The sequence below is a fragment of the Cricetulus griseus genome, chromosome 3, assembly GCF_003668045.3.
Source record: "Cricetulus griseus strain 17A/GY chromosome 3, alternate assembly CriGri-PICRH-1.0, whole genome shotgun sequence".
Lineage (NCBI taxonomy): Eukaryota > Metazoa > Chordata > Mammalia > Rodentia > Cricetidae > Cricetulus > Cricetulus griseus.
The window spans coordinates 106439204-106466520 of record NC_048596.1 but is presented as its reverse complement, the minus strand read 5'-3'; the positions used below and the strand labels follow the sequence as shown (position 1 = coordinate 106466520).

At 38.0% G+C, this 27317-nt stretch overlaps 1 protein-coding gene across 2 annotated transcripts; it reads right to left on the bottom strand.

The window, feature by feature from the left end:
- Nucleotides 1-357: 357 nt before the first annotated feature.
- On the bottom strand, nt 358-25601 carry Pcf11 (PCF11 cleavage and polyadenylation factor subunit). Of its 2 annotated transcripts, none has more exons than XM_027407650.2 (16): nt 25095-25601; nt 21457-21582; nt 19649-19837; nt 19190-19384; nt 16944-18061; nt 15956-16136; nt 15367-15850; nt 13088-14646; nt 10489-10588; nt 6473-6592; nt 5933-6038; nt 4721-4904; nt 3656-3811; nt 3118-3210; nt 2622-2657; nt 358-1428 (listed from the first exon to the last, which is right to left on the bottom strand). In XM_027407650.2, the coding sequence occupies exons 1-16, from the start codon at nt 25284-25286 to the stop codon at nt 1213-1215; spliced, it is 5055 nt and encodes a 1684-aa protein (XP_027263451.1). In that variant the 5' UTR covers nt 25287-25601; the 3' UTR covers nt 358-1212. The 2 variants fall into 2 exon arrangements, with proteins under 2 accessions (XP_027263451.1, XP_027263452.1); XM_027407651.2 differs by having other exon boundaries at nt 15760-15850.
- Nucleotides 25602-27317: the final 1716 nt, after the last annotated feature.

The window sequence follows — 27317 nt, the reverse complement described above, 5'->3', positions numbered from 1 at the left end:
AGTTTGGTAGTTCTATCTGTCTTGGTTGTAAAGTAAGACAAAACCAGGTTTCACACTGTACTTTTGGAGTGGCTAAATTTTATTCATAAACTAGAGTAGCCTTTGGTACTGTAACCAAAGAAATCACATGAAGAAAGCCTGCCAATGCCCACCACAAAACATTACAAGTCTTAATACTGTACATGTACTATGTCCCTATGTCTTAATACTGTACATGTACTATGTCCCTATCGTCTATAAATGGTAAAATACTGTATCTAGGAGTGTGACTTATAGCTGGCACTGCACTCATGTTTTAAAACACATGAAAGATAAGAGGGTCACATTCTAAAGTCACTCAAGAAATACAAACAAAGATTCTTCATCATTCAATTTATTACATGTATGAATATTAACATCTCATGGTATCCATCTAATTCAATCAAAACCAACAAAGGAAAAAGTTAACCATGTTTTTCATATGAACATTCTTACACAGAGTCCCTGTAACTTAAAATAGAAATATGCTCATCTGCATTAAATTGACAATTTGAAAAATATTTTCTAAAAAAATCACTTTTAGTACTTAAATATATTTGTTAATTGCTTGATGGCATCAGTGTCTGAGTTCAAGAATAAGCATTACTGTTTCATTACGGTACTTTCCAAAAGTGGACAGGTGGATGATTCTAGCTGGAGATACATATCTATATGTAAGCACATATGTCCTATTGTTTCTTTCTTTTTTTTAAGTCTGGCTTTTCTATTTGAGAAAAACTTAAATTTGAACTTTGCATTAGATCCTGGGAAGCTATTAGAAAAAACCATCTCAAATTAAGGTTGTTGTTCCATTCCATTCTTACCCAATAAAAGTATAGAAACACTGTCTTTATTTGATGGTGTGCATAAATATTACACTCCATGGATAGCAAAAATATTTTTATTTATAATTTACAGTTCACAAGTGAAAATCGTACATTTTTACACATACAATTTCATTTTGTTAAATTTGCACTCATCTACAGAACTTTCACACAACAAGCACCTGAAACTGTGCAGGCAGTAGTAAATGCAAATACTAAAATGTATTTATTAACCAAATGATAGCTGAAGGCCCTGCCTCAGCTAGACAATTTATATAGATATGTCTATATATACATAAAAAATTCTTCACCTTCTAGATCCAACAGCAGCTTTTGTTAAAAAAAGAAAACCATACCTTTCTCATTTTATTTAAACTGACTCAACTGTATCATTTTCTGTTTTAATTTCAGTGGGTGTTGCTACACTTTCTTCCGAACAAGCTGGTGGGGCATCAATTTGCTCTTCCTTAACTTTGGGACTTTCACAGGGTTCTTGCAATTCGTTTTTGACAATGTTCAACATAATGTTCAAAGGGTTTTCAACTGGTGTCTTGCTGGGAGATGGTGTACAATCAAAAGAAGATGTCTACAAAATGAAAATCCCTATAAGTACTAATGAACGTTCAAATCATATTAAGTAACAGTTTTATAAGACCCTTAGTCAAACAAACATACAACATTCAACTACAGTGCTTCCCACAAGCTCGTAACATTGATCATTCAGTGCTCACTCAGCAAGAAAATACATGAACATAATACTACTGGAAAGAAGTTGGCTAGGCTTCGGTATTTAACTGTTATAGGGTTGTGATTTTGTGTGTCTACATGAATTTTTAATTTCCACATCAAAAAAAAAATACCTTAGGAAACACTGATCTTCTAGTGATCTAAATATATTTATCAAACCAAGTATCAAATTAACATGTTCCACTAATTTAGAAATGTCAAGCTACAAATATAACAATTTGAATTTCTAAAGCTACTGGACTAGTATGTTACAATTTTATCTGTCATCACTTAAAATACATTACTAGAGCTTGGGAGATGACTCATTGGATGGAATGAAAGTGCTGGCCATGAAAGTGTTTCAAACCTCTAGCACACATAAAATTTGGATGCACAAGACAATCCCTGGGAATTTGCCAGACCAACTAGCCTGGTATAATCACAAAACAAAAAAGAATCAATAAAGGAAGGTCAGAGAGTTAACACCCAAGGTTGTCCTCTGACCTCCACATATATGTAACTAACATTCAAATAAATGAATGTGCAGAACAACAACTTTTGATTTTTTTTTTTTTTTTTTAAGTTTTGAGACAGTCTCTATGTGGTCCTGGCTATCCTGGAACTCACTATGTAGACCAAGCTGGCCTCAAATTCGAAAGATACTTCTGCCTCTCAAGTGCTAGGTTTAAAGGCATGTACCACCACACCTAGCCTAACAATAAATTTTAAAGTATTCCTCTATTATGTGACAGACAATACATTAAAAAAAATTTAGTCGATTCTTCCTAGAGCCCTACAAACTTATTGCCATTGTGATCCTTCTCATCTTTAGTTCTCAACATTTCTCTAGTAGTCCAGTATAAATTATGAAGTCAAGTAAACAAAGCAAATAAAACAGTACTTCAAATTTTAATTATCTATTTTTCAGTGATAAGTCAATGTACATCAGAGCCTGTCTAATGCCAATATTTAATGAATATCCTATTTTTATAAAGCCATAAAAGATTAAAATTTATTGTAAATAAACATACACAATATCCCAAAAGAACTTACATTTTGATAATCTTCATAACACGATGGATGGTAAATCTGAAGAAAAAAAAATAGCTATTCATATGCATGTTCACTTATAATACATTATTCTGAAGCAAATTTTATTTTCCTTTAAATTTTAAATCAAAGGATGATAATCATTTGGTCAAAAATTAGAACACAAACTTTTAACCTTACCTAAATTAAGGAGCATGAAAAAAATATTTCTCCTTTTAAACTTGGCTTTATGCACTTAAAATATAAGTTTTAATGGTGAAATACAGTATAGTTAGGCAAAAATCTACTTCTGAGTCTAGCATCACTCATATGGCCTACTATACAAAGTATAGAACCATATAGTTGCTAGGATACCTCCAAAGGAAACATTCTGACCTTAAAGTCCAGTAACATTTTTACTGACCAAAACCCAGAAAGGATTATGAATCATCTTCAGAATGGTGAGTTTACTCTAACAAAACTTTAACAATTCCTTATAAAATAAAGAACTGGAAATTACCTTTCCGTCTACTCTAATAGCATTTTTTAAGTGCCATTCCTCCTCCTCTTCATCCCAGTACTGTTCAAATTGTTCTTGACAGATTTCACAACTCTAAAATAGAATCATATAAAATTAAATAAATGTACATTATTATCCAATAAAATAAACCTTTTAAGTTGAGTAAGAAATTTAAAATACAAAATTTTAATCAATGTCCAATAAATAATGAAGTTTTACGGTTTGTGCCACCCTTCCACATAAAAGGTTAACATTTCATTATTGTTAGTCACTGATGGCATCTCACCCAAACTGGTTATGAAACAGCCATGATTGTTTTTTGGGGGTGGTTTCTGTTTTCAAAATAAAAAGCTTAGAAGAAGTCCTTTTATATTTTCTAACAACAATGTCTCATGTAGCCCAGACTGGCATCCAATTCCATATACCGGGCCTGGTCTTGAACACCTGATTCTCTGTGCTACCAGGCTTGGGTGAAGACATAAATGTGTGTAAAAGAACTGAGGAACACTGCCAGGGAATTCAGTCAACATTCTATTACCTCAACTGCTCCAGCTGGTCCAGCAGGTACACTTTGGAACTCCTTTTCTTTAGCAGCCTCCTGAGTTTTGAGGACAACCTCTTCATGAACCTTTTCAAAAAACTGGCTTTTTGCACGTTCTTCCAAATCAGCTATTTCTTCAAATTCTATCCAGTCCTTAAAAGGAATTGATGTAAAGGATTATGTTCATTAATGTTCAAGCTTTTACTGCTTTGTCTTCACTATAATCCATTTAAAAGTTAAGGGTACGTTTTCATACAATATGCTCTGATATTTTAATATTTTTTTTTCTTTTTTTTTTGGTGACAGGGTCTCAATGTGTAGCCCAAACTGGCCTTCAACCATGTAGCAATGCTTGGCCTATTGGCAATTCTCCTCCTCATTTAGCCTCCCAAGTAAATCTATTACAGGCATATGCCACCAAACCAGGTATGACTGAGATCTTTACTATTAACTCTACTTAAGATAAACGTCATGTATAATGTTTCATTTAAATTTATTTTGGAGCTGGAAAGATGACTCAGTGGTTAAGAGCATTCGTTGCTCTTGCAGGACCAGGATTCAGTTCTCAGCACCAACATAGTAGTTCATGACCATCTATCTCTTAACTCCAGTTCCAAGGGATCCAACACACTCTTTTTGGCCTCCTCAAGAACTGCATGTATGTAGTGCATAGCACATAAACATGTTCTACTTCAGTTTGAAAATAGTTAAACATTCTCAGAACTAATAGTATGCATAGCAAGGAAAAATTAGAAAATTATATTTTTTAAAGATTTGTTTTTATGTATGTATGTATGTTTTTATGTATTTGTTTTTATTTGTTTTTAATTGTATGTCTGTGTGTGAACATGGGTGCAGTGCCCAAGGAAGCTAGATGTCAGATCCCATGGAGTTGGAGGTGCAGTCAAGATGCTCATACACAAAATAATAAATCTAAAACAACTATATTCTATGGATTAAATTTTACTCAGAAAATTTATGTTAACTTCCAGCAATTACTAAAACTTATACTTCAGAATATAGCTAACATCTAGGTAACTCAGAAGCATATGGATTACTTACTGTTAAACTGTAGTACCAACGTCTATGAGTGACTTTTCTGCTAACATCTTTCTCAGTTCTATTTTGCCGATAATGCCAGTCCAAGTGATCTGCATAAACATCTGTCTGGGATGTTGTAAACCTCATTCCACAAGAGTAACACTGAATCCCAGTATACAGCCGGTTTATAACACTGTCATAACGTCTATTTTGAAAAAGAAAGTCTTTCAATTTTGAAACATGACAATGGTTAAAAACAAATTACAAACACTTAAGTTTTCCATAATAGGAATCAAACCAGAAAGATTTAAGTGAAGGTTAGTTAGTATGTCACTGACCCTTTTTACTTTAACTCTGGTTAAGTATGAAGAAACATGGAACCTACTTTTTTATAAATGGCAAGAAATTTCACCTCCCTACAATTTTAATGTTCTGAATAGTTCAAATGTTCTACTCCATTTAAAGAATAGTTAAAAGTTCTAAGTAATAATAGTATGTATAAAAAGTAAAAAATTATACTTTTAAAGATTTATTGTTTTTAATGTGTATGTATGTCTGTATATGTGCACATATTTGTATATATGCACATGAGTGCAGGTGCCCATGGAGGCTAGAGATAATCAGATCCCATGGAGCTGGAGATGCAGGTTATGAACAACCTGATGTGGGTGCTTGGAATCAACTCAGGGACTTTGGAAAAGCAGTATGTGCTCTAAACCACTGAGCCATCTCTCCAGCCCCTAATGTTTGTTTACATTCTTATTTATTTGCATTTGTTCCTTGCTATCTGAAATAGAGCATGATCGCTCTCACTCTTAATTCCAACGCTCAAGAGTTCAAGACCAGCTTAGGCTAAAGAGACAACTCAAGAAAGAAGAAAATGACAACAGAAAATAAAGATTAAAAGTATGAAATAAATACATGAATAATTATTAGTGCCTAATATTTAAACTTGAGTAGCAGATATATTTAGAGGGGGCTCAAGCCACTATTATCTAAATAACTAAATCTAATATTAGATTAAAAGACCAGTGTGATAGCTCACAGTTGAAGTATTTATCACAAAAGCTCGATGTGTTGAGAATCCACAGTGGAAGGAGAACCAACTCCCAAAAGTCACCCTCTAACCTGCACAAACACCATGGCATGCATGTACCTCCACTCTTACACAGACACATTACAGACGTACACAAACACATGCATATTAATAATAAATTTTAAAACATCACATACTGCTTCAATTCTTCAATTGTAAAATTAGTAAGATCTGGAACATCTTGATCTTCATTCTGATCCTCCTCTTCTTCAGGGGGAGGCTGAGCAACAGCCTCATTTACCTCTGCAGTTGAGAAGATAAATTTCTCAATACTACATTCCCTGTTTCTTTATAGCAAAACACCAGTTACAAGCCTATACAGAGGAATCTATCTGGTATTAAGTACTTTTGGTATGAAGCTTATTGGCAACGAAACCTAACAAAATTTCTTAAAACTTTGTTTCCTCAACATTCACATTATTTTCAAACCCCAATATAGATTGACTAGTAAAAATAAGCACATAACATTTGCAGCAATGTTAACTAAAACAACCATGGACCATGAGGATAGTACAATCTTTAGAAATTGTTAAAATTTTCACTATAACCCAATTACATTTGGTTTTCAAAACATAACCATACCTAAAAGATATAGCAATTCAATTACTCAAGTATGGAAATTCATAATATATCTCTAAATTAAGCTTGGTGTCTATGAAGTATAAAAGCATACTCACGTGTTGTAGCTGAATCAGGCTGTGACAATTTGAGAATTCCTGTTTTTAGCAGTTTTGAAAACAATTCATTTACATCCACCTGACTGAGATGATTATCAGGATATGCCTTAGGAAGACCTCCTTTTAAAAAAACAGTAACATTCTTAAAGTCAACATAAAGACTCATATTAAGTAATTTTTCAAAGTTGAAGCAATATTCAAGATATTCCACCAACAATAAATCTTTCTAATGATGGATTTAATTATTTAAAAAGCTCAAGTTTTCTATTTGACTGACAAATCATTACTTCAAAAAATTTCAGGATAAATACTAAAAACAGTATGTATAGTATATGTAATACATATTTATAAATTCTTGTATAAATATGTAACATAATAATATGTACCTACACTTTACACAGATTTTCAGGTTTTTTTGTTTGTTTGTTTTTTTTAAAAAGCCGGGTAGTGGTGGCGCACACCTTTAATCCCAGCACTCGGGAGGCAAAGACAGGTGGATCTCTGTGAGTTCGAGACCAGCCTGCTCTACAAGAACTAGTTCCAGGACAGCCTCCAAAAAGTCACAGAGAAACTGTCTCAAAAAAAAAGTATCTCCAAAGCAGTAATACTGCTGAGTGTGTTTTTCGCGGGCATGATAGGAACTGATGATATAAGGGAATGAGCCCTGGAGCCCAGAGAACACCTGCCCCTCTGATATATGTTGAACTAGACTTGCAAAGGAATTCAAACCATTGCTAAGCACTGTCAACTTTATCAAGGCTTTAACAATTTGAATAAGGCAACAGTCTTCTTAATCCCATTATTTTGCTAGCACTATTCTAATAACTAATCCTTCAACTCAACTGTAAAAACAGGACAGCAGCTCAACAGTAGAGTAACTGCCTAACACTCTTGACAGCCCTAGATTTGGGTTCTACAAAAGTTTATTTAGGGGCTGGAGAGATGGCAAGGAGGTTAAGAGCACTGCCTGCTCTTCCAAAGGTTCTGAGTTCAATTCCCAGCAACCACATGGTGGCTCATAGCCATCTATAATGATATCTGGTGCCCTCCTCTGGCCTGCAGAGATATATGCAAGCAAATACTGTATACATAATAAATAAATCTTAAAAAAAAAAAATGTATTTATCAGGGGGCTGGAGAAATTGCTCAGAGACTAAGAGCATTGGCTGCCCTTCCAAAGGTCCTGAGTTCAATTCCCAGCAACCACATGGTGGCTCATAACCATCATGATGAGATCTGATGCCCTCTTCTGTCCTGCAGGCAAAACATGTAGGCAGAACACTGTATACATAATAAATAAAATCTTTAAAAAAAAAAAAAAAAGTGTATTATCAGGCATGTTGGTGCATCCCTTAATCCCAGTAATAAGAATGCAGAAGCAGGAAGATCTGTTAGTTTGAGGCCAGTCTGGTCTACATAGCAAGTTAGAAGCCAGTCTAATGAGACCCTATTTGAAAATAAAATAAATTTTTAGTGTTTACCACTGCTATCCATCTGCCTATACTCCATACCATTTAATCAATTTGAATCCATAACTATAATACATAAAGTCTCTCCCCTTAACCATTAGATATGCCCATCACAGGGCTTTTATAAATATATATGTATTTAACTGTCTACTCAAATGTCTCTATGTGGGAATAAGTCCCCCTCAATAATCAATTACAATAGCATTTACATACTACTTCAATATTTGTATTCCATTAGAAGGAACTATTTATATGTCTAAGGGGGACAATTAGCTATTTACTTGGTTGGAAGTATCTAAGTTCAGCAGTGATAAAGAAAAATACTACGATACCAACTCCTGGGATTTTAGCTAGAATTTCTACTTTCTATTTGTGAAACATGATCTAGTTGCTTACTGCTGCCTAAATTTCTACTGCTTATAAAAGAATAATAAATAATAGTTCCTGCCTAAGGCTGATATGAGGTTTATATAAATACTATTTGTAAGGCAATTAGGTATTATTTGGAACAACATACACTATTCAAGGGGAGATGGGAGCATATCTGCCACACTTAAAAGTTCTTTCTAGGATAAACCTTACTAAATTCCTCCTGGCACAATGTCTTTCATGCAGCAAATGAACAAGAATAGAACTAAAGGGAAAGGGCATTTTTTTACTTTCAATTAAAGAATATTAAGAGAACCTGAAAGACAGTTTCCTAATAACAGTTCATGCTTCTTGAAAGAACAAGTAGAACTTAAAATATTCCCAACCCAGGGGAACAAAACATTTCCTCTGCAACATTGCTCTCCCTTGATTATACGTATAACCCAACATTTTGAAAACCAGAAGAAAGGTAGCTTTAACTCATGTCATTAATCTCAATATAAAAAACTTTTGCTAATGAATGTGTGTGTGGGGGGGGGGTGTGTGGGGTGTGTGTGTGTGCGTGCGCGCGCGCTGGAGTCTAAGTGCCCACAGAGGCAAGAGACACTGGATCTCACTGAAACTGAAGTGACACTACAGGTGGTTGTGAGCTGACTAATTGTGGGTACTAGGAACTGAACCTGGGTACTGCACAAGGACAGAATGCATCATTCTTAAATTCTAAGTCATCTTTCTATCCATAAATTCTTTAGAGGAAAATATATTCATATGTCATTTAAAAATTACAAAGTACTTTTGCACATCTCATTTTACTGTCTTTTAAGAAAAAAATCCCAAGAAATATTGATACTATATCTCTTTTTCACAGAGGAAAAACACCTGAACAACAGGGACAACACTTGTTTATGCCTGGCCCAACTATGACTATACAATGGGGGGAGGGGAGGACTAGCTAATCCTAATTGTCCATCTAGAAATTAAAAGAATACATATTAAATTCAAACTGACACAAATTTTAAGAACTACTTCATAAAATGTAGTTTTATTAAAACATCCCTAATTTGTAAGTTATGAAAAATTGTTTAAAAATTTAAGTCAGTAACAATACTATATTAAAAGTACCATTTGTTTGGAGGGGTTTTGCTATTTTGTTTTTGGGGGTTGTGTTTTTAGTTTGGGATTTTTTTGTGTGTGACAGGGGGTACTTGGGATGGAACACTTGTCTTTGTACATGCTGTGCAAGTGAGCTTTTACCAAAAACCACACTCTAGCTCCAAAAATATTTTTTGGAAAAGCTAAGAAATGATTGTTTTGTTTTGTTTGGCAGTACTCAGGCTTGAACCCAGGGCTTCATTCATACTCTAGGTAAGTGGTGTGCTCTAACACTATGCTATACTGTATCCCCAGGCCTTCTGATTTAGAAATTCACAACAACATATAGTTCAGAGTAAATGCCATGAGATATATATATCCCATTTACCACAAAGTAAAATTAATTTTAAAAGCCATTATTAGTTACAACTCACTCTTGAAAAAAAAAAAAAAAAGCCGGGCGTTGGCGGCACACGCCTTTAATCCCAGCACTCGGGAGGCAGAGGCAGGTGGATCTCTGTGAGTTCGAGGATAGGCTCCAAAACTACACAGAGAAACCCTGTCTCGAAAAAACCAAAAAAAAAAAAAAAAAAAAAAAAACCTCACTCTGAAGTAACAAAAATGCCTATCAGGTTACCTGTCTAAAAAATTAGTTGCTTTTTTTCTATTTGTGCACCCACCAAAAACTTATAAATGAATCATCTTATGAGATAGTATCCCCATTATTAATGTTTACTGGATCATAACACATCTACAAATATCAACTAAAATTTCTACAGTTTGCCATTTCCTAAATGATTAAACAACTATCACAACAAAATTATCATTCCTCTAGCCAATTCCAGACTCCACTATCAATAGATTTCCTTCCCTGATGATCTGTATAGCCAGCCTAAATATCCCTAGCTGTAAAATGAGGTTTACATGACCATGCATCAAACAATATAAACAAGGATAAAAACTCTTCAGCCAGATTAAATTTCTATAACTTGAACACAATCTCTCAAAAATGCCATTTTCTATACCAATAGCTACTGAACAAAAATTTTCTGTCTTTTGAAAATACCTCAGTTAAGAAGGACATACCTGAAGGATTTTGAATAAAAGCTCCAGGATTCTGTGGATGAACTGGTAAAAATTGTTGTCCTTGGCCAAATGCTACTGGCTGAGCAACACCAGTCAGAACCTTTAAGATAAATAATTTTACGAACATGTTTTTTCTACAAGTAAAAATATAACATTCTAATCACATAAAAATTTTCACAAATGTCCTAAGGTCCAAGGTCTGTGATAATAAAGATTTAGAAAGTAACGAAAGTAACAACTGGTTTACTTCCATAAACTATATACCTTCTATCTGTTGCAGAGTCATAAGGATCTGAGAATGGGTTAAAACTTCCTTTAAAAGAAACAGGCATAGTCCCCAGCACTTAAGAGGTAGAGGGAGGACCCTTAGGTTCAAGGCTAGCCTGGTCTACAAGAGAGTTCCAGGACAGCCAGAGCTACACACAGAAACCCTGTGGGGAATAGGAAGAGACGTCCATAAAAGTATAAAGAAACCATGCAAACATAAGGTACCCACAAACTAAGCTGTGTGACCTATGCTGTACAAGTCACTTTACCTTGATGCTTTCCTTATTTTACAAATAGAATAGGCATCCAGAGATAAAAACCTTTACACAATCATAGGGGCTAGTTAGCAAAGCTTAAGCCAGAATTTCTAACCTTGACCTTTTCCCAGTCAAAAAGTGTAGTGTTTCAATCAGGTATGATAGAACATAAGTATAATCCCAGAACTGGAGACTTGGGAGCCGAGGCAAGAAGACTGAAAATTTAAGGTTGTCCTGAGCTATGCTAACAAGATTGTGTCTTGAAAAAAAGCAAGGAAAAACTGTTTTATGTAGTGATGTGAATATCAAGAAGTTATCCTGCTTTGCCATTTTTGGATAAGGTTATAGCTGAGTTCAAAGTAGATTACAAAAGTCAAAGAGAATTGTAAACAAAACAACAACAACAACAAACAGCTGGGAATGGTAGCTCACATCTGTAATCCCAACACTTAAAGAGGTTATGACAGGTCAGAGGTAAGACAGGTCAACTGTCCTAAGTTTGAGGCCAGCTTGGACTATAAAAGTTAAGTTCTGGGGCAGCCTAGATTACAGAGTTGAGACCCTACCTAAAAATAAATAATAAGACTGCAGGCCTAAATATGGCTTAGTGGTACATCATCTGCTGAGAATCCCCAAGTTCAAGCTCCAGAACCATAAAAGAAAAGATTACAATAAAGTTTGAAGTAACTACTGTACTATAACATACAAATTGATGTTTGGGATTTAGTTACATAAATATTCATTAATAAATCTTGTTCACTATCCATGTGACTCCTCAATGGTGTAGACAACACACACACACACAAAATAACACATCACAGAAAAAAGACTAAACAAAACAAAATTATACAACATCTGGTAATAATAGTATTTCAAGGAAATACAAAACTTATTTAACAGGCAGAACAACTGGGTTTTTTTAATCCAAAGTACTGTAAATGAACAGAAGACTTGCAATAAAATTTAGAATATGTTTTAAAGATTCTTATTTTATGTCTTTTTCAATGCAATCCAACTACTATAAAATGAATTTGCCCTAGTAAAGTATCAGCTACTGGAAAAGAAGTAAATTTAACCAAGGGTAAATTCGACAAGCAAATAAAAGTAGTCAGGGATCAACTGACTGAAAATATATTATGAATGCATTGCTTTAAGACTAATAAACATTTTTAAATGTATGCAAAAGCTGGGTGGCATTTGACTTTAATCCCAGGATTTAGAAGGCAGAGGCAGACAGATTTCTGTGAGTTCGAGGCCAATCTGGTCTACCAAGCAAGTTCCAGGAGAGCCAGGAATACACAGAGAAACCTGTCTGAAAGAAAAAAAAAAAGAAACAAACAAACAAACAAAAAAAGAGAAAGAAAGAATTCAACAAAAGAAGTTGAGTAAGGCCAGCAAGATGGCTCACTGGTAAGGGTGCTTTATGTTCTTGGTACCACATAGGTAACAGAGAATTGAGTTCCATAACTTTTCCTCTGACTTCCACAAGCTCACCATGTCACCAACAAACATAAACATACAAAATAAAAATGCAGTCTTTTTTTAAAGTAAAAAAAAAAAGCTCTGTGCCTGGCCTTTGCAGGCAGCTGCACACACAAAGCTAGGCTATACACACAAATTAAAACACAATCTTTTTAAAACAAAGCAAGTGTACATATACACTGAGAGGAAAGGAAGACATAGAGGAAGGCTGCAATGGCTCAGTGTCTTGGAATAATGGCAAATATCAATCCCCAAAAGACTCTCTCTAATCCCACTTCCCTAATATACAGGTGTCAGTAAGTACGTTAATAACTTATACTGTAAGGTACATTCTTTTTTTTTTTTTTTTTTTTTTGGTTTTTCGAGACAGGGTTTCTCTGTGGCTTTGGAGGCTGTCCTGGAACGAGCTCTTACAGACCAGGCTGGCCTCGAACTCACAGAGATCCACCTGCCTCTGCCTCCCGAGTGCTGGGATTAAAGGTGCTATACTGAGAGTTTGAGAGTAGCCTCAACTATACAACTTTGTCTCAAAAATAAATTTACTTACCTACATATAGTTACCACATAATTTTAGGATAACTAAAATAGCTTACCTGTTGAGATGCCTGAATGTTTCCTACTGACATTGGAGTAGGTAAATTGCCAAAGTTTCCAAACTGAGAACTCTGAAGATTCTTTTCATCAAAATAGTGTCCTGAAGCTCTGTTAAGGGGATTTGGGAAATTCTGGTTTCCAGGGCCATGAGGTCCATTAAAATTTGGTCCTTGAGGTGTATCAAATATTTGTTCGTGTCTCTGGAACTGTAGTCCTTGAGATGGAACATTAAAAGCATTGCCAGGTGGATCATTATATGGGGCAGTCTGATTGAAAGATACCGATTCAAGCCTTTGTGAAGGATGATTGTCAAATCTGGTGCCTTGCAGACCAAGAGGAATATCAAATCTTGATGCTTGCTGGTGTTGTGGCCCATCAAATCTTTGAGGTACACCATCAAACCTTGGTTGAACCTGCTGTCCAGGTGGCCCATCAAATCTCTGTGGACCTGGCTGACCAGTTCTTTCAAATCGAGGACCTGGCTGGCCATGTAATCCATCAAATCTTGGCAAGAGTGATGGCTGACCTGGCTGTCCATCAAACCTTAAAGAATGACAACCTTCAAATCTAGGACCACCTTGACCCAGAGGCCCTTCAATTCTCAGGCCACCTCCTGGTACAGGACCCTCAAACCTCATTCCACCTCCTTGTTGAACTAAAGGTCCTTCAAACCTGATCCCAACCCCTGGTTGACCATGTGGTCCCTCAAACCTAAGGTTCCCACCTAGTTGATTATGTCCTTCAAATCTCAGACCAGCTACAGACTGACTGTGGGGACCCTCAAACCTCATTCCAACTCCTTGCTGTAGCAAAGGGCCCTCAAATCTGATACCACCACCTGGCTGACCATGAGGCCCATCAAACCTAATTGCAGCCCCTGATGGACCATGACCCCCCTCAAATCTAAGTCCACCTACAGGCTGACCTCGAGGGTTATCAAATCTAAGACTTCCCACAGGCTGTCCATGAGGTCCATCAAACCTCAGACCACCCACAGGTTGACCACGATGTCCTTCAAACCTGAGACCACCCACAGGCTGACCCCCTGGTCCTTCAAATCGCAAACCACCTGCAGATCCCTCAAACCTCATACTAGGTGAACCTTCAAATCGAAAACCACCTCCTCCTCCTTGACCAATTGGCCCTTCAAACCTGAGAGGTGTTCCTACTGGTCCTGGAGGACCTTCAAATCTCAAAGGGCACCCACCTCCTAACTGACCTTGTGGTCCTTCAAATCTCATAGGGCCTCCTCCCCCCATTTGTCCTGGTGACCCATCAAACCGAAGAGAACCTGGTGTAGGAGGTCCATCAATTCTAGGGCTTAATTTATTAGGTCCTTCAAAAATCATCTTGCCTGGGCCATCTCTTGTCACAGATGGCCTACCAGGTCCATCAAATAATGGTCGGTCTTCAGCTAAAGCTGTAAGCCGCTGATTTGTATCAAGGCCAGCAAATCTTGAGGCTGGGCCGTCTACAAATGGTTTATCTGAATCTTCATATCTAGGTCGCTTAAGTGGAAAACGATCATTGAATGGAGATCTCTGCTCCTCTCGTACACCTTTTAAAAAGAAAAATACATATTTTCACTAAAATTGAATTTACATCAAATTATTCTTTTTATAGTTATTTAAAAACTTATCCAAAGATATATTATCTCATTACATTAGTGGGTAGGGAAGAGACAGACAGCAACAGTAGGTTAAGAAGATGCCCTTTTAGCCAGACATTGGTGGCGCACGATTTTAATCCCTTCACTCGGGAGGCAGAGGCAGTCAGATCTCTGTGAGTTTGAGGCCAGTCTGGTCTACAGAGCGAGTTCCAAGACAGCCTCCAAAGTAATACAGAGAAACCCTGTCTCGAAAAACAAAAAACAAAAAAGATGCCCTTTTGATTTAGATACACCTAGGGTTAAAAAAAATTCCCATCCTGTCAAGGTACTTGTCATCTGACTTTCAGAGCAAGTTACTTAACATCTCTTGGTTTTGCTTCCTATTTGTAAAATTAGGGTAATACGTATTTCCTTGGTTTTGTGAGGATTTAATCAAATTAAATATATAAAAAATAAAAACCTAGTAAAGTACCTGATATAACTGACCTTATAAATTAGGTCCCTTCCCTTTCCATGGGAAGGTGGGGGAAAGGCAACAAAACAGAAATACACACACATACACACAAAGGAAGTTTGAACAGTGATAAGTTCCAGCCCCACTTAGCTTGTTCATTTTTCCCTTCACTGCTGTGTGATTCAATAGGCATAATCTCATTTAACTTTTTCTACCTTTAGCAGAGACTTGCTCGTCATGTCTTCTCCGGCCCTCATGGGGTGAAAGATTCTCAGCATAAGTACGACTCCCAGATATAGGAGAAAGACGTCTTGCTCTTTCACTAAATTGTTCTTTTCTGTCAAACTGTGCTCCACTATTCCTACTTGCATGTTTACTTTTGGATGGCTCACATTCTATTCCAGACAACAAGGCATCAGTCAAAGGGTAGTCAAAAATATCAGGATCTAAGAGATCAAGTCTTGGAAATGAATGCTGAACCTGTGTCCTTTTCAGTTTTGCTTTATGTTCATAGTAGGTTAATTCAGCATCAGATAAGAGAGGTTTCTTTTTTAATCCACCTTTATTTTCTTCTGTAGGACTATCCCGTACATTGCATCTATGTTTACCTTCTTGATACTGAAATAGCTGTCGAATTTGATGCACAACAACAAGGAACTCATCCTGTGTAATTTCACCAGAAGCTAAACGTTCACTCGTCTGCATAGAGATGATAAAATGAAATGAAATATTTTAAATATTAAAAAATACAAAAACCTGGACAAAAGAAAATAATGACTATATGAGATTAATCATAGTCACTACCTTTTGAAGTAATTCTCTTTTGCTTGCAAGGGTTAACTCTTTAGGAATCTGAAGATTGGCATCTACACTTAATCGATGTTGCTGCTTTGGGGTTCGAGGTGACAATATTCCTTTAGTGCTTGACCAGCTTTCCCTATGCCTTAGATGAGGAGGTTTACTATGTTCATCACCCTGTTGTAAGCTGAAACCACAAGAGCAGTGTTACTTCAAAGCATTTATTTAAAAAACAAAATTCCCGGGCTGTACTTAAGAATGCTGTAAGGCTCTGGTTAAATAAAGTAGGTACATAAAATTGTTTTGAAAAACTTGAAAAGGCAAGCCAAACAGAGTAAGAATTCTGATTTTTAGAGGTTGAGGATTTGATTCAAGGGGGGAATGGTTGGTTGTCTGGAATGTTCAAAGTCCCATGTTTGACCCTTAGCAGCAGCAATAGCAGCACCATCCCTACCCTACTCCCATCTTCACCCCATCAAAAAAAAAAAAAGCTAATGGAATAGAATCACGAATTCAAGGACAGAGTGAACTAGCTAGAATGATCCAGGTGGGGCTACATAGCTAGAACTATCGAGGTCAATTAGAAACAAAAATAAAGACCTAGAAACTAATTCTTGCCTATAAACATACAGCTTCAAGTAGATGAATAAACCTTTCTAAACTTTCATGTCTCTAGAAAATAGAAGGTATTTATTTTAACCCACTGGGTTGTATTTCACAACTAGAAAAATAATTATAACATTCAATTATTGTCTTCTGATGTTTAAACTAAACTGTATATTCTAAACCCATGAATGGATCATATCTATAATCCCAGCATTCAGGAGGCTAAGGTAGGAAAACTGCCATGAAATGGAGGCCAGCCTGTGCTACTTAGTCAGTTCAGGCTAGCCTGACATATGGTGTGAGAACCTTGCCTTACTAAAGTAAAAAAAAAAAAAATCACAATAAAAATCATACATTTTGTATTTTACCAAAAACATCAGCAGCATACCTTTTATTTTCTTCCCAACCAGATTTCCATCTTTTAGCAGACTTGGAGCTTTGCCAATTCTCTATATTCTCCTTTGGTTCTGCGCCTGACTTCATAGAATGTTGACTAGAAGTTTCTTGTGGCCGTTCCTCATCCATCTTTTTCAGTCTTCGGGGATCTCGAACATCCTGCTTAGTACTTCTCTTAACATTTCTTTCTTCCCTGGAAGGTGGTGGGAACTCTTCCATATGTGACTGTTTAAGTCCTGACTGGCGCATCTTTCCAGCTTTGGGGGCCAAAGTTGGAGACATACTTCTTTGCCTTCGTTTAGGTGACCGTCTATCTCTTCTCTTTGGGGAATGTATAATTGGTGACCGAGACTTCGGTGACCTCGATCTTGATCTCTTTCGAGTACTTGATCTCCCTGGTTTTGTCCCCTGTTTTTCCAATTCTTCTGTTACCATGTCCTGTTTCTGGACAATGCCATTTATGATTTTACTTCTACTTCCAATCAGTCTGTGTTCAGATGATTTCATGTGTTCATCTTTATCCTTCTTTTCTGCAGTTTTTCTCTTTTCTTTTACATCTTCATCTTTGCCTTCAGCTTTATCCTGAAGATGCTTTTTTAAACGTGGATCTCTCTTGTTCATATCAGACAACCTCATACTTTCAGATTCTTGATTTTTCAAGTCTTTTGGGTGGGATAATTTGTTTTTCAAAGGTGATGGTGATTTAGATTTAGATTTAGATTTAGAATCTAACTGGTCAAGTTCTTTCTTGGTTATTCTTTCACTTGATTTACTTTTTTCTTGCTTGGATGAATTTAGTTTTTCAGAGGGTACAGTTTTACTTGTTTTAATATCAGACTGGTTTAATGTGTTCATTACAAATTCCTTCCTATGACTCTGCTCTTTGCCATGAGAAGAATGTTGGCTCATCCTGTTAAGACGGGGATCCCGATTAGTTCCTTTCAAGTCCTGGATTTGTAAAGATGGACCCGGTCGGCTTTTGTCAGGTTGCACAGGAACCTGATGGGGAGTTTTAACCGCCATAGCAGGAATTTGTGAAACATGTAATTTAGATGGTGCTGATCCAGGACCCAAGTTGGCGGTCTCCTGCTGAACACTAAGAGATACTGCCTGAAATACAAAATGTTCATGTTAATACCATAACCAATGAAGACTATTTTATTTGTCATTATATAGACTATAGTCAAGATTAAATTTATTTGCTCAATACTGCACGAACACTACACACTTTTTTGGGAGGGAAGGGAAAGGGGGAAGAGTTTCACTATATAACCCAGGCTGGCCTAGAACTCACATAGATGTTTGCCTATCTCTAGTTCCCAGTGCTGCAATTAAAGGCATACATACATACATTACCAAACATGTCAATACTCTATTCTTCTAATGTATAAATATAATGAAGAGAGTTCAAGCACCTATATGATCTTGGTTCTTACCAGCCCTTTACTCTGTGTTTTAGAATATATAATTTCTAATACAGTAATTATTCAAAACTATCAAAGATTCTAAACCAGACTGTGACTCAAAAACAATTAATGACTAAACTCAACTGTTCTGCATAAAAGACAGGATGATTCTAATTAAACTTTGTCATAAAATAGTTTCTCTCAAAATGTTAATGAACTTACAAAACTCTTCCTACACCTCAATCTCAAACTTAGATGCTAAGTAAAAACTACATATACACACACTCTTGGGACTCTATTTTTGTTAACTCTTGTAAACTTTTAGAAACATGATTTGTTCATGAATGTTATGTAAAGACATTCACCACAATATACTTACTATCTTAAGACTAAACTATTAAATCCCTATTTAAGACAATGGTAAAATAAAACTACCGTGCTACCCTGGCAAGAGTATATATTTATTTTCCTAGTGTTTTCAAACATGCTGCCAGGCTGGCCTCAAACTTGCTATGTGACTAGGATGACCTTGAACTTCTGATTCTCTTGCCTCTTCTTCCCAAGTGGAGATTAGAGACTTGTGCCATCAAACCTGATTGATCCCAACGCCAACTAAGATATATATATTTGCATCCTCCAAAAAATAGCAATTTAGTAGAAAATATTGAGACAGAATACAGTTCATAATCAAGTGTTTTATAATAGGGTTATAAAATTTTGACTAATTTTCAAAATAGGAAATAACACATTATCAATAAAATATTCATATACAAAATAACTACTTCCCTATTAGAATGCTTAAAGACTTAAATATCAAATCTCCCCTACTTACCAGTTGTGCCTTAGCTTGTTCTAACTCAAGCTCCAGCTTTTTCTGCTGAAGTTCTAACAACTGTTTTTGTTTTGCAAGTAACTGCTGCCTTATTAGTTGTTCTTGGGTAAGATTCTTTTGTATATCAGGTACAATCGGAGGAGTTGAGATACTGGGGGAACTGACCACTGTGCCAGGTGTTGAAGGCTCCTCGGGCTAAAAGAAAAAATATTTTTTAAGCAAAACATATCATAGCTAAAACTGCCAAAGGTCAACTAAAAATTATCAACTTTACCTTACTATTATCCAATCACAAATATCCAATTACACATACACCCACACCCACACACACACACACAAAAATGCTTAGGCATTTAAAATCCCAAATGTACACAGTAACTACTTTTCAGAAAGTTTACAGAAGTTTGCGCTTGATAGTCAAATTGTATTAGCATACACACCATTCATATAAAGACTTACCGATTTATTTAAAAATTTGGGATTCACATGGATGCTAGATGTATTCACATTAGGGGGCAGAGGTTTAATAGGCCAAGCAGGATCTAATGAATTGACTCTGACATCCAAGGCATAAAGTTTCTTCAAAGGGAATATTTCATCCCATGTGGAACGTAATTTAAATAAACTTTTTCTAGTATTTTCATCCACCTAGAACAACAGAACAATTCTCTGGCTTGTTAAGTTACTATAGAATGTATGTATATTAAATATAAAGTGTCTTGCCAATTCACATGTAGTATCCATTTGTACATAAATATCAAAGACTTATTAAAGTACATTTGATTATTCAAGTTAATCAAATTACTCCTCAAAAACAAAAACAAAATCAGAGAAGTACTTATCTAACAGACTTCAAGCAAGCAACTCCTTATGTTTTTAAAAACACACAAAGTCTCCACATGGTAGGACTTGATATAATATTCCTAATAAACTCACTGGATGAAAACATAAAAGCCAGAAAATGGTTTACCTGATGGCTAATTTTTAAGTTACTGGCTAGTAACATACAACCAAAAGATAAAATTATCTAACCAGTCTAAGACTATTATCTATGAAATGCTACTTTGGGTAACAAGACACCCTCATAATTTTAATTCACAGAATCCTAGCCAAAGATGGGCATGACATAAGTTGCCTACTCATATTGTAATGGGTATAATTACTATTCGAAAGTAGAAAAACCCAGTACTTGGTAAGACAAGATTTTTAACTTCAGTCTTTTTACCTATATTCATGTCTTTAGGGAATGTATTTACAAGGCAATTTTTATTAACTGTAATAAAATTAAGGTTAGATTCAGTAAAAATGATACCAAACCCCCATATAATTGGAACACACTGAAATTGAAACCAGGTTAAGTTGCCCTAAATTACTTATTGCAGTGGGCTGACACTTTTTAATAATAACTGAAATACAGCTTTCCAAACTATTCCTCTACATACTATTTCTATCTCAATAAGATCTAATATGGATTTTCTATTAAAAGAGAAAACAAAATTACAGCCTAATTCTACCATTCAAACAGCTGTTAGGGTATGTCCTATAACAAGTATATCTAATAAAACATAACATCAATTATGAATTGTTAGAAAACCATCTTTAAACTGAAATACTTCAAGGGCCCTTCTGCTCAGTGTGTCAGAATTACCTCAGAAAACCCCTCCTATTAACCAAACTACCAGGTACAATGTCACAATGGTATATACAATTTCTAGCTATGGACACTAAAAAGCATATCTCCCAAGCACTAGAGGAATAAAAGTATTTCCATAATAACCTAAAGCAATGTACTCCTCCACCATCCACATGTCCCTGTAACTTTCACAACAAAATTATATCCAAAGGGCATTTTGGGTAATAATAGGAACCATAGACTGAGGCACACTAGAAGATTATGCTTCCCACTCCCCAGCATTTAAACAACAAAAAAACTGACTCTGGAAGCTGTCACTTTTTGCCCATATTCTACAAACAACTTCACATGACCAATACTCACATTTTTGAAAATACACAATTATAAAAGTTAATCAAAGTATATTCGAATCTTCAATGGATTAAGCAGAATCTGTTTTAAAGCTCTACTATAAAAAACTAGCATTTGCCACTTTCCTTGAAAAGGCACTTGACAATAAATGTCCGGAAGAATGAAACGTTCCACCACCCAAGAAAACCCAACACAAGGCAAGTTATTTATTTAATCTGGAACACATTATAAAAACTCAAATGTTTCTAAATATATATATATATATATATATGCATATATATACCTTTTCAAACACACAAATAAATGTTGCAACTAGATTTTTAGTAAAGGCAGTGAGATACTCTCTTCCAACGTTTTTCACGATAGAATCCATAAGGTACATAACAGGAAGCTTCTCTGAGGATGGAGCCTAAAGTATAAAAAGAAACTGAGAAGTTTAGTATAGTGAATTGCCACCAAAGAATTACTTTTTAAGTGTTTTTAAACCTACAATATAGACCTCTAGTTTTGTTGGTACAAAATGCTTTTATGTTAACTTTCTAAGCCTATGTGTTCAATCAAGGACTTGTTTCTTACAATGTAATTTTAATTGTGCACAAAAAAAAGCTCAGAATTAAAGAAAAACCATAACCTCTAGTAATTTCAGGTGCATGTAATAAAAGGGCCTGTGTTCAAATTGACAATAAGGAGAGGGAAAATATTTTCTGTAATCCAAGTGTCAGCTTTGAGATCTGTGTTTATGTTGTGCCTTGACTGGATGGAGTACTCTGGTTTCACAGGGTAATTTTATATGTCAAAGTCTATGAAGCTTTGTTACCTATAAAATCATTAATTTGCTATAATCCAAAATGAACAATGAAATTAAACACACTTCACATATGAAGTCAATGGCAAGACGCTTAAAACTTGCACATGAACATGCAGAAGTGCAAGCTTGTTATTGATACAAGAAAAACTGGATAGAGGAGCCGCTGAGTCATGTAAGTCAGGTTCAACTTGACTGGAAACCTGGATGTCCTGAAGATTTTCTTCACAGGATGGACTGTCGTCGAAATATTTCTCCTCTTACACACACAAACCAGGGATTCTAAATTTGTGCTGAGCCAGTGTGGTAATGCTGATAAAGGTACCAGCCCTTCCGAGGTACATTTGCCCCAGGTGAACTGTAAAGCCTACCCACCACTGGCTTTTAGAAGGCACAGCAAGCATCCAGAAAGCATCAGCAGGTTCACAGACTTGTTGAAGAGCACTAAGACATGCCATATAAGCTGTTAACTGACTCCACAGGAGTACCCATGATTTCAGAAAACAAAACTCCCAAACTACCCACCCCATGTGTATATGAATCTGACTGAACACTTACCCATAGCTACCTGTAGCTAGAGCAGGCACATACTCCTGGGGTATGCAATGCCATGCTTCACAAAACCAATTGCCCTGACAAGTGTGTGGAAATGCTCTTGCTTCTGATATCACCTTACAACCAAAGTTGACTACAGAAACATTTGAATAACACTGTATGGAAAACTTAGATGCTAATAAAAAAAGGATTCACATGGCCAATATGTGTGGGCATACTATTAAGTACCAACATGTCAAATGCTTCATTGCTGTGTCTTCACACTTATCATGTCTTGTTTTATACCATTTAAGTAATTATTGTACTTAGGAAAATAGGCTCTTTTAACACCACAATCTGCTCAATAGGCTAGTGTGTTATTGTACAAGGGAAGTCCTACTATATTCCTTTTTGCTACTACTATCTTATGGGAAGAGTGAAATTAAGTGTGAGTCCATTAGTTTACTACTGCTGAGATGCTAAAGAATAAGGACACAAGCATACACTCTTCCAGAAACACAAAAACCAAGCCAGTTGCTACCGAACGACAAGCAAACCCTCCCCACACCCCCAAACCAAGTAAGATTCTTTCCCCAAAGTGAATTTTGCTTAGTCTGGCTTTACAAAAATAACCAGGAAGCATGTGCTCCAAAACTTTGAGCGTCTTTTACCAGCAAATACTCCACCTATTTTCACCACTTTGTGTAACAAAATACACAAATACAAGTTTTATGTGGTCAATATATTCTGCATAAAGTTTTCAGTTCTCCAAGGTCTTGTAGATCCATTAAAAACCAGCAAGGAAGCTGTCTCCTTTGAGTGGCAATCTGAGCTGCTAAGTATTAGGTGCTGTGAATACCAATACCCAAAATATAGTTTGAAACCTTTGGTTCTTCTAAGTCCAAGGTATTTAATGTTAAGTCTTCAACAAGGCAAAACTACATTTTCTCTGACAACATGTATGTGGGTATCAACAAAAAGGTGAGCATGAGGAGCACTTCCTTCTTAACCCTCATACTTTAAGAACAGCTGTTGCACAGGCACTCAACAGGAAAAGGTGATGGAGATTTGTTTAGCTGTCAAAATGAACATGATAAATTTGTTGAGCCCTTAAAAAAAATAAATAAAACCTTTCCCCCTCTTTAAATTAAGGTATGAAACGACCACGTGAAACCGGGTATCTTGTGAACTGATATGCCCAAAAGAGTGGATGGACCTAAAGAAGAATGAACCCAAGTCACTTAAAGACTTTTGTTTAAAACACACAACCACGTAAGTAAAAATTCTTAGAAACAGATTCTACACCTTACAAAGGTAAATAAATAAGACAAATACATATTTTATATGTTTTATTCACAAATTTTATAATACCAGTCACACATTTCAAAACCATTTATTAGAGTCAGACCACTCAGTTTTACACTAGACAGAAACCGTCTCTAAACAATATATTGGTGGTTGCTGTTAAAGTGGCCTTTTAAAAGGGGTTCACTCTGCTAAAAGGAGGCTCATCCTGAAAACTGCAATCACTAACAACTAGAAAAAAAACTAAACCTTAAGTACAAGCTTGAAAAGTAATTAAAACGAATTAATTGGGAAGCGGTTAAGATTCATTATAACTAAGTTTAACAGTAACTTTACGTAAATGACATATCGCTCCCACATGAATCCACAGAAGAGGAAGACCAGAGGGAAATAGAAGGTGGCAAAGGACCACTTCGGTCAAGGGGTGAAGAAAAGCAAGGCTTCACTATCAGGGAAGGGAGGAAAACAAGAGAAAAGGAAAAGGAGGGGCTGAAATATCAAAAAAAAAGAAACCTCCAAGTATTTGTTACCCACTGGGGCAATTCTCAACCTACAGGTTGGATAAGATCTATCCCCCACACTCAAACCCCACCCTCAGGCCAATCTCCCTACCATTGGGGCAAATCAGACCCTCCGAGAGGAGAATAAAAGTTTGAGCTAACATCCCCCACCCCAAAATGGGGCTGACGGGTGTGAGCAGCTGCCTGGCTGGCAGGGAAAGGATTCTCCTCTCTTCCCTTTCGCATCATGTGCTTTGCAGGCGCCATGTTGAGCTAACAGGCCGCTGCTCCACTCGGGGCCAATTCCCTATACCCAACCCACCAGACAGCTCGCTCCCAGGTCCCCCTTCACCTCCTTCCAACCCACAGAGCACAACTCCCCAAAAGGGCACTGAGAGAAGGCCCCTCCCCACCTTCCCAGGGGCTTAAGATGGTTTGTTTTAACTCTTACTCTCCCAAACCACAAACTGCCTCTAAGTCTTCCCCACATCCGAAAGGGCTGTCCCCAAAGCGTGCGAGCGTGGGGACGTACTCCGAGGTGGCCTAAATAGGGAGCTGGTAAGCGGAAACGGGGCTCCACCCTGTATCCTCCCCGCTCCCTCCCCGAAAGAGGCCCACGCTCCCAGCCAGGGCCAAAGACCAAGCCCGAGTCGGGGGTGGGGGGTTGGAGAGGAGGAACTCCGCGCCCCCCTTCGGATGGAAGCGAGACCTGGGATGAGGCTGACACTAAAACCAAGGAGTATTAGAAGAATAGGAGGCTGCGGGGTGTATAAAAACCTTGGCGGTTTGGGCCTCGATGAGAGAGACGATCTCCTTGGCGAAGGGCAGGTTCTCCTCGGCTAGAATGGTCAGCATATTGATGTGCGGTTTGCTATTGAAGGTCAGGTCTTCCAGCGACGATTGATAATCCCGACAGGCGTCCTCCCGGGCCCCCGCAGCCACGGCCTCGGCCGGCGTCTGCTCTGACATTGCGCCGCGGCCCCCCTCCGAGGTCCGCCGCCGCCGAAGCTGAAGCCGCTCGACACCCCGCCTCCCCTCCGACGCCTCGGCCTCGCTGCCCGGGTCTCCGGCGGCTGTGGCTTCACCACATGCTGACCGCGGAGGGGGGATGGGGGACGACCCAGGGGGAACCTCGGGGAAGAAACGCTGCAGCCTCACGGGGAATCTCCGTCCACTTCCAGCCGCCGCCGAGGCTTCTTTCTCCACAGACACAAAATGGCGGCGGCAGTGGCGGATCCAGCTCCGAAAATGTCTGTGTTCCCAACCGCTGCGTCGTGCGAAATGAACTAGGGGAGGGGAAATGTGCGGTAAAAGGGGCGGGGCCGTTGGAAACACCAGGCGGGATTGGCTGGCCCGCGCGTGTCACAGGCCCCGCCCCCGGGTCTTCCGCAGGACGTCCAGGCGCCTCCTTCTTCTTCGGCCCGGACTGGGCTTTCGCAACACCTCCCGCTCGGAGGCGCGGTGAAGAGGACGGTCTGTTCTCATTGGCCAGTTCGTAAGGGACTGTTCGGTCATTTGTTACCATAACAACCCACCCAGGGAAGCCAATAGAGGACGGCTGTTCCCGAGGACCGGCCCAACCAGTTTAAGAAAGCTCCACCAGGCCCCTTTCTTCCCTCCTCTGCACTCCTCCAACCCAGGGCGGGCCCGTCAATCATCCTTCCTCCCGCCTGCCTCTGCGGTGCGGGCGGGGGATGGAGTGAGCCTGAGGAGCGCAGGCCTCCAGACCAGACCAGACCAGGTGCTCCCGGGAGCCTGGGCGGGGTTCGCCCAGCCAGCTGTCCCTCAGGCTTTAAGCAGAGGGCGGAGGTGCCTGGCCTACCCGGAACCCAGAGGGGAGTAACTCCTGCACACACTTCACTCATAAAAGCACCTAGACAGGCTTGTAGGAGTTGAGTCCCCAGAAAAATGTTTTATTTTATTAACCGGTGCTGTGTGAGAAAGACGCTCCCCAAGGAGTCAGATTTCTAGAAGGGTATTCATAACAGCAACACCCATCCTAATAGATCTCACTCTTTTTTTTTTTTTTTTTTTGGATTTTCGAGGCAGGGTTTTTCTGTGGCTTTTGGAGGCTGTCCTGGAACTAGCTCTTTTGGACCAGGCTGGTCTCGAACTCACAGACATCCACCTGCCTCTGCCTCCCAAGTGCTGGGATTAAAGGCATGCACCACCAACGCCCGGCTAGATCTCACCTCTTAATCCACTACACTTCTAAATGGCCTTAAAATACAATATCTGAGCCTTACTTGGTAGCTCAGTCCTTTAACCCCAGCATGACGAGGCAGAGGAAGGTGGAACTCTATGAATGCGAGGCCAGCCGAGTTCCAGCCCAGCCAGTGCTAAATAGCAAGGCCTTGTCTGAAAAAAACCAAGCATGCTAATTCCCCAAGCTCAGGAAGCAGAAGCAGTCTGATCCCTGAGTTCGAAGCCCGCCTGCTCTACTTAGTAAATTCCAAGACAACTAGGTTGATGCAGAGACCCTGCCTCAAAACAACAACAACAGAGATGAACAAAAATACGGTATCTGAGCCCGGCGTTGGTGGCGCACGCCTTTGATCCCAGCACTCGGGAGGCAAAGACAGGCGGATCTCTGTGAGTTTGAGGCCAGCCTGGTCTCCAGAGCTAGTGCCAGGATAGGCTCCAAAGCTACATAGAAATCTTGTCTTGAAAAACAAACAAACAAACAAACAAACAAAAAATATATATATATATGGTATCTGGTTAAACGGTGGTGGTGAACAGCTTTAATCCCAACGCTTGGGAGGCAGAGGCAGGTGGCTCTGTGAGTTTGGGGCCAGCCTAGTCTACAGAGAGTTCCTGGACAGCCAAGGCTATGCAGAGACCTTGTCTTGAAAAACAAAAAATAACACCAACAACAAATACAGATTCTGAGAAATATGGGGGAAATATCTTAGGTTTCTATAATCTGTTTTCAAGATACACAAAGCAAACAACTTCCTTTGTCAGGGTCTTAGTGGGCTATGAGTTACTGAAGTTTTC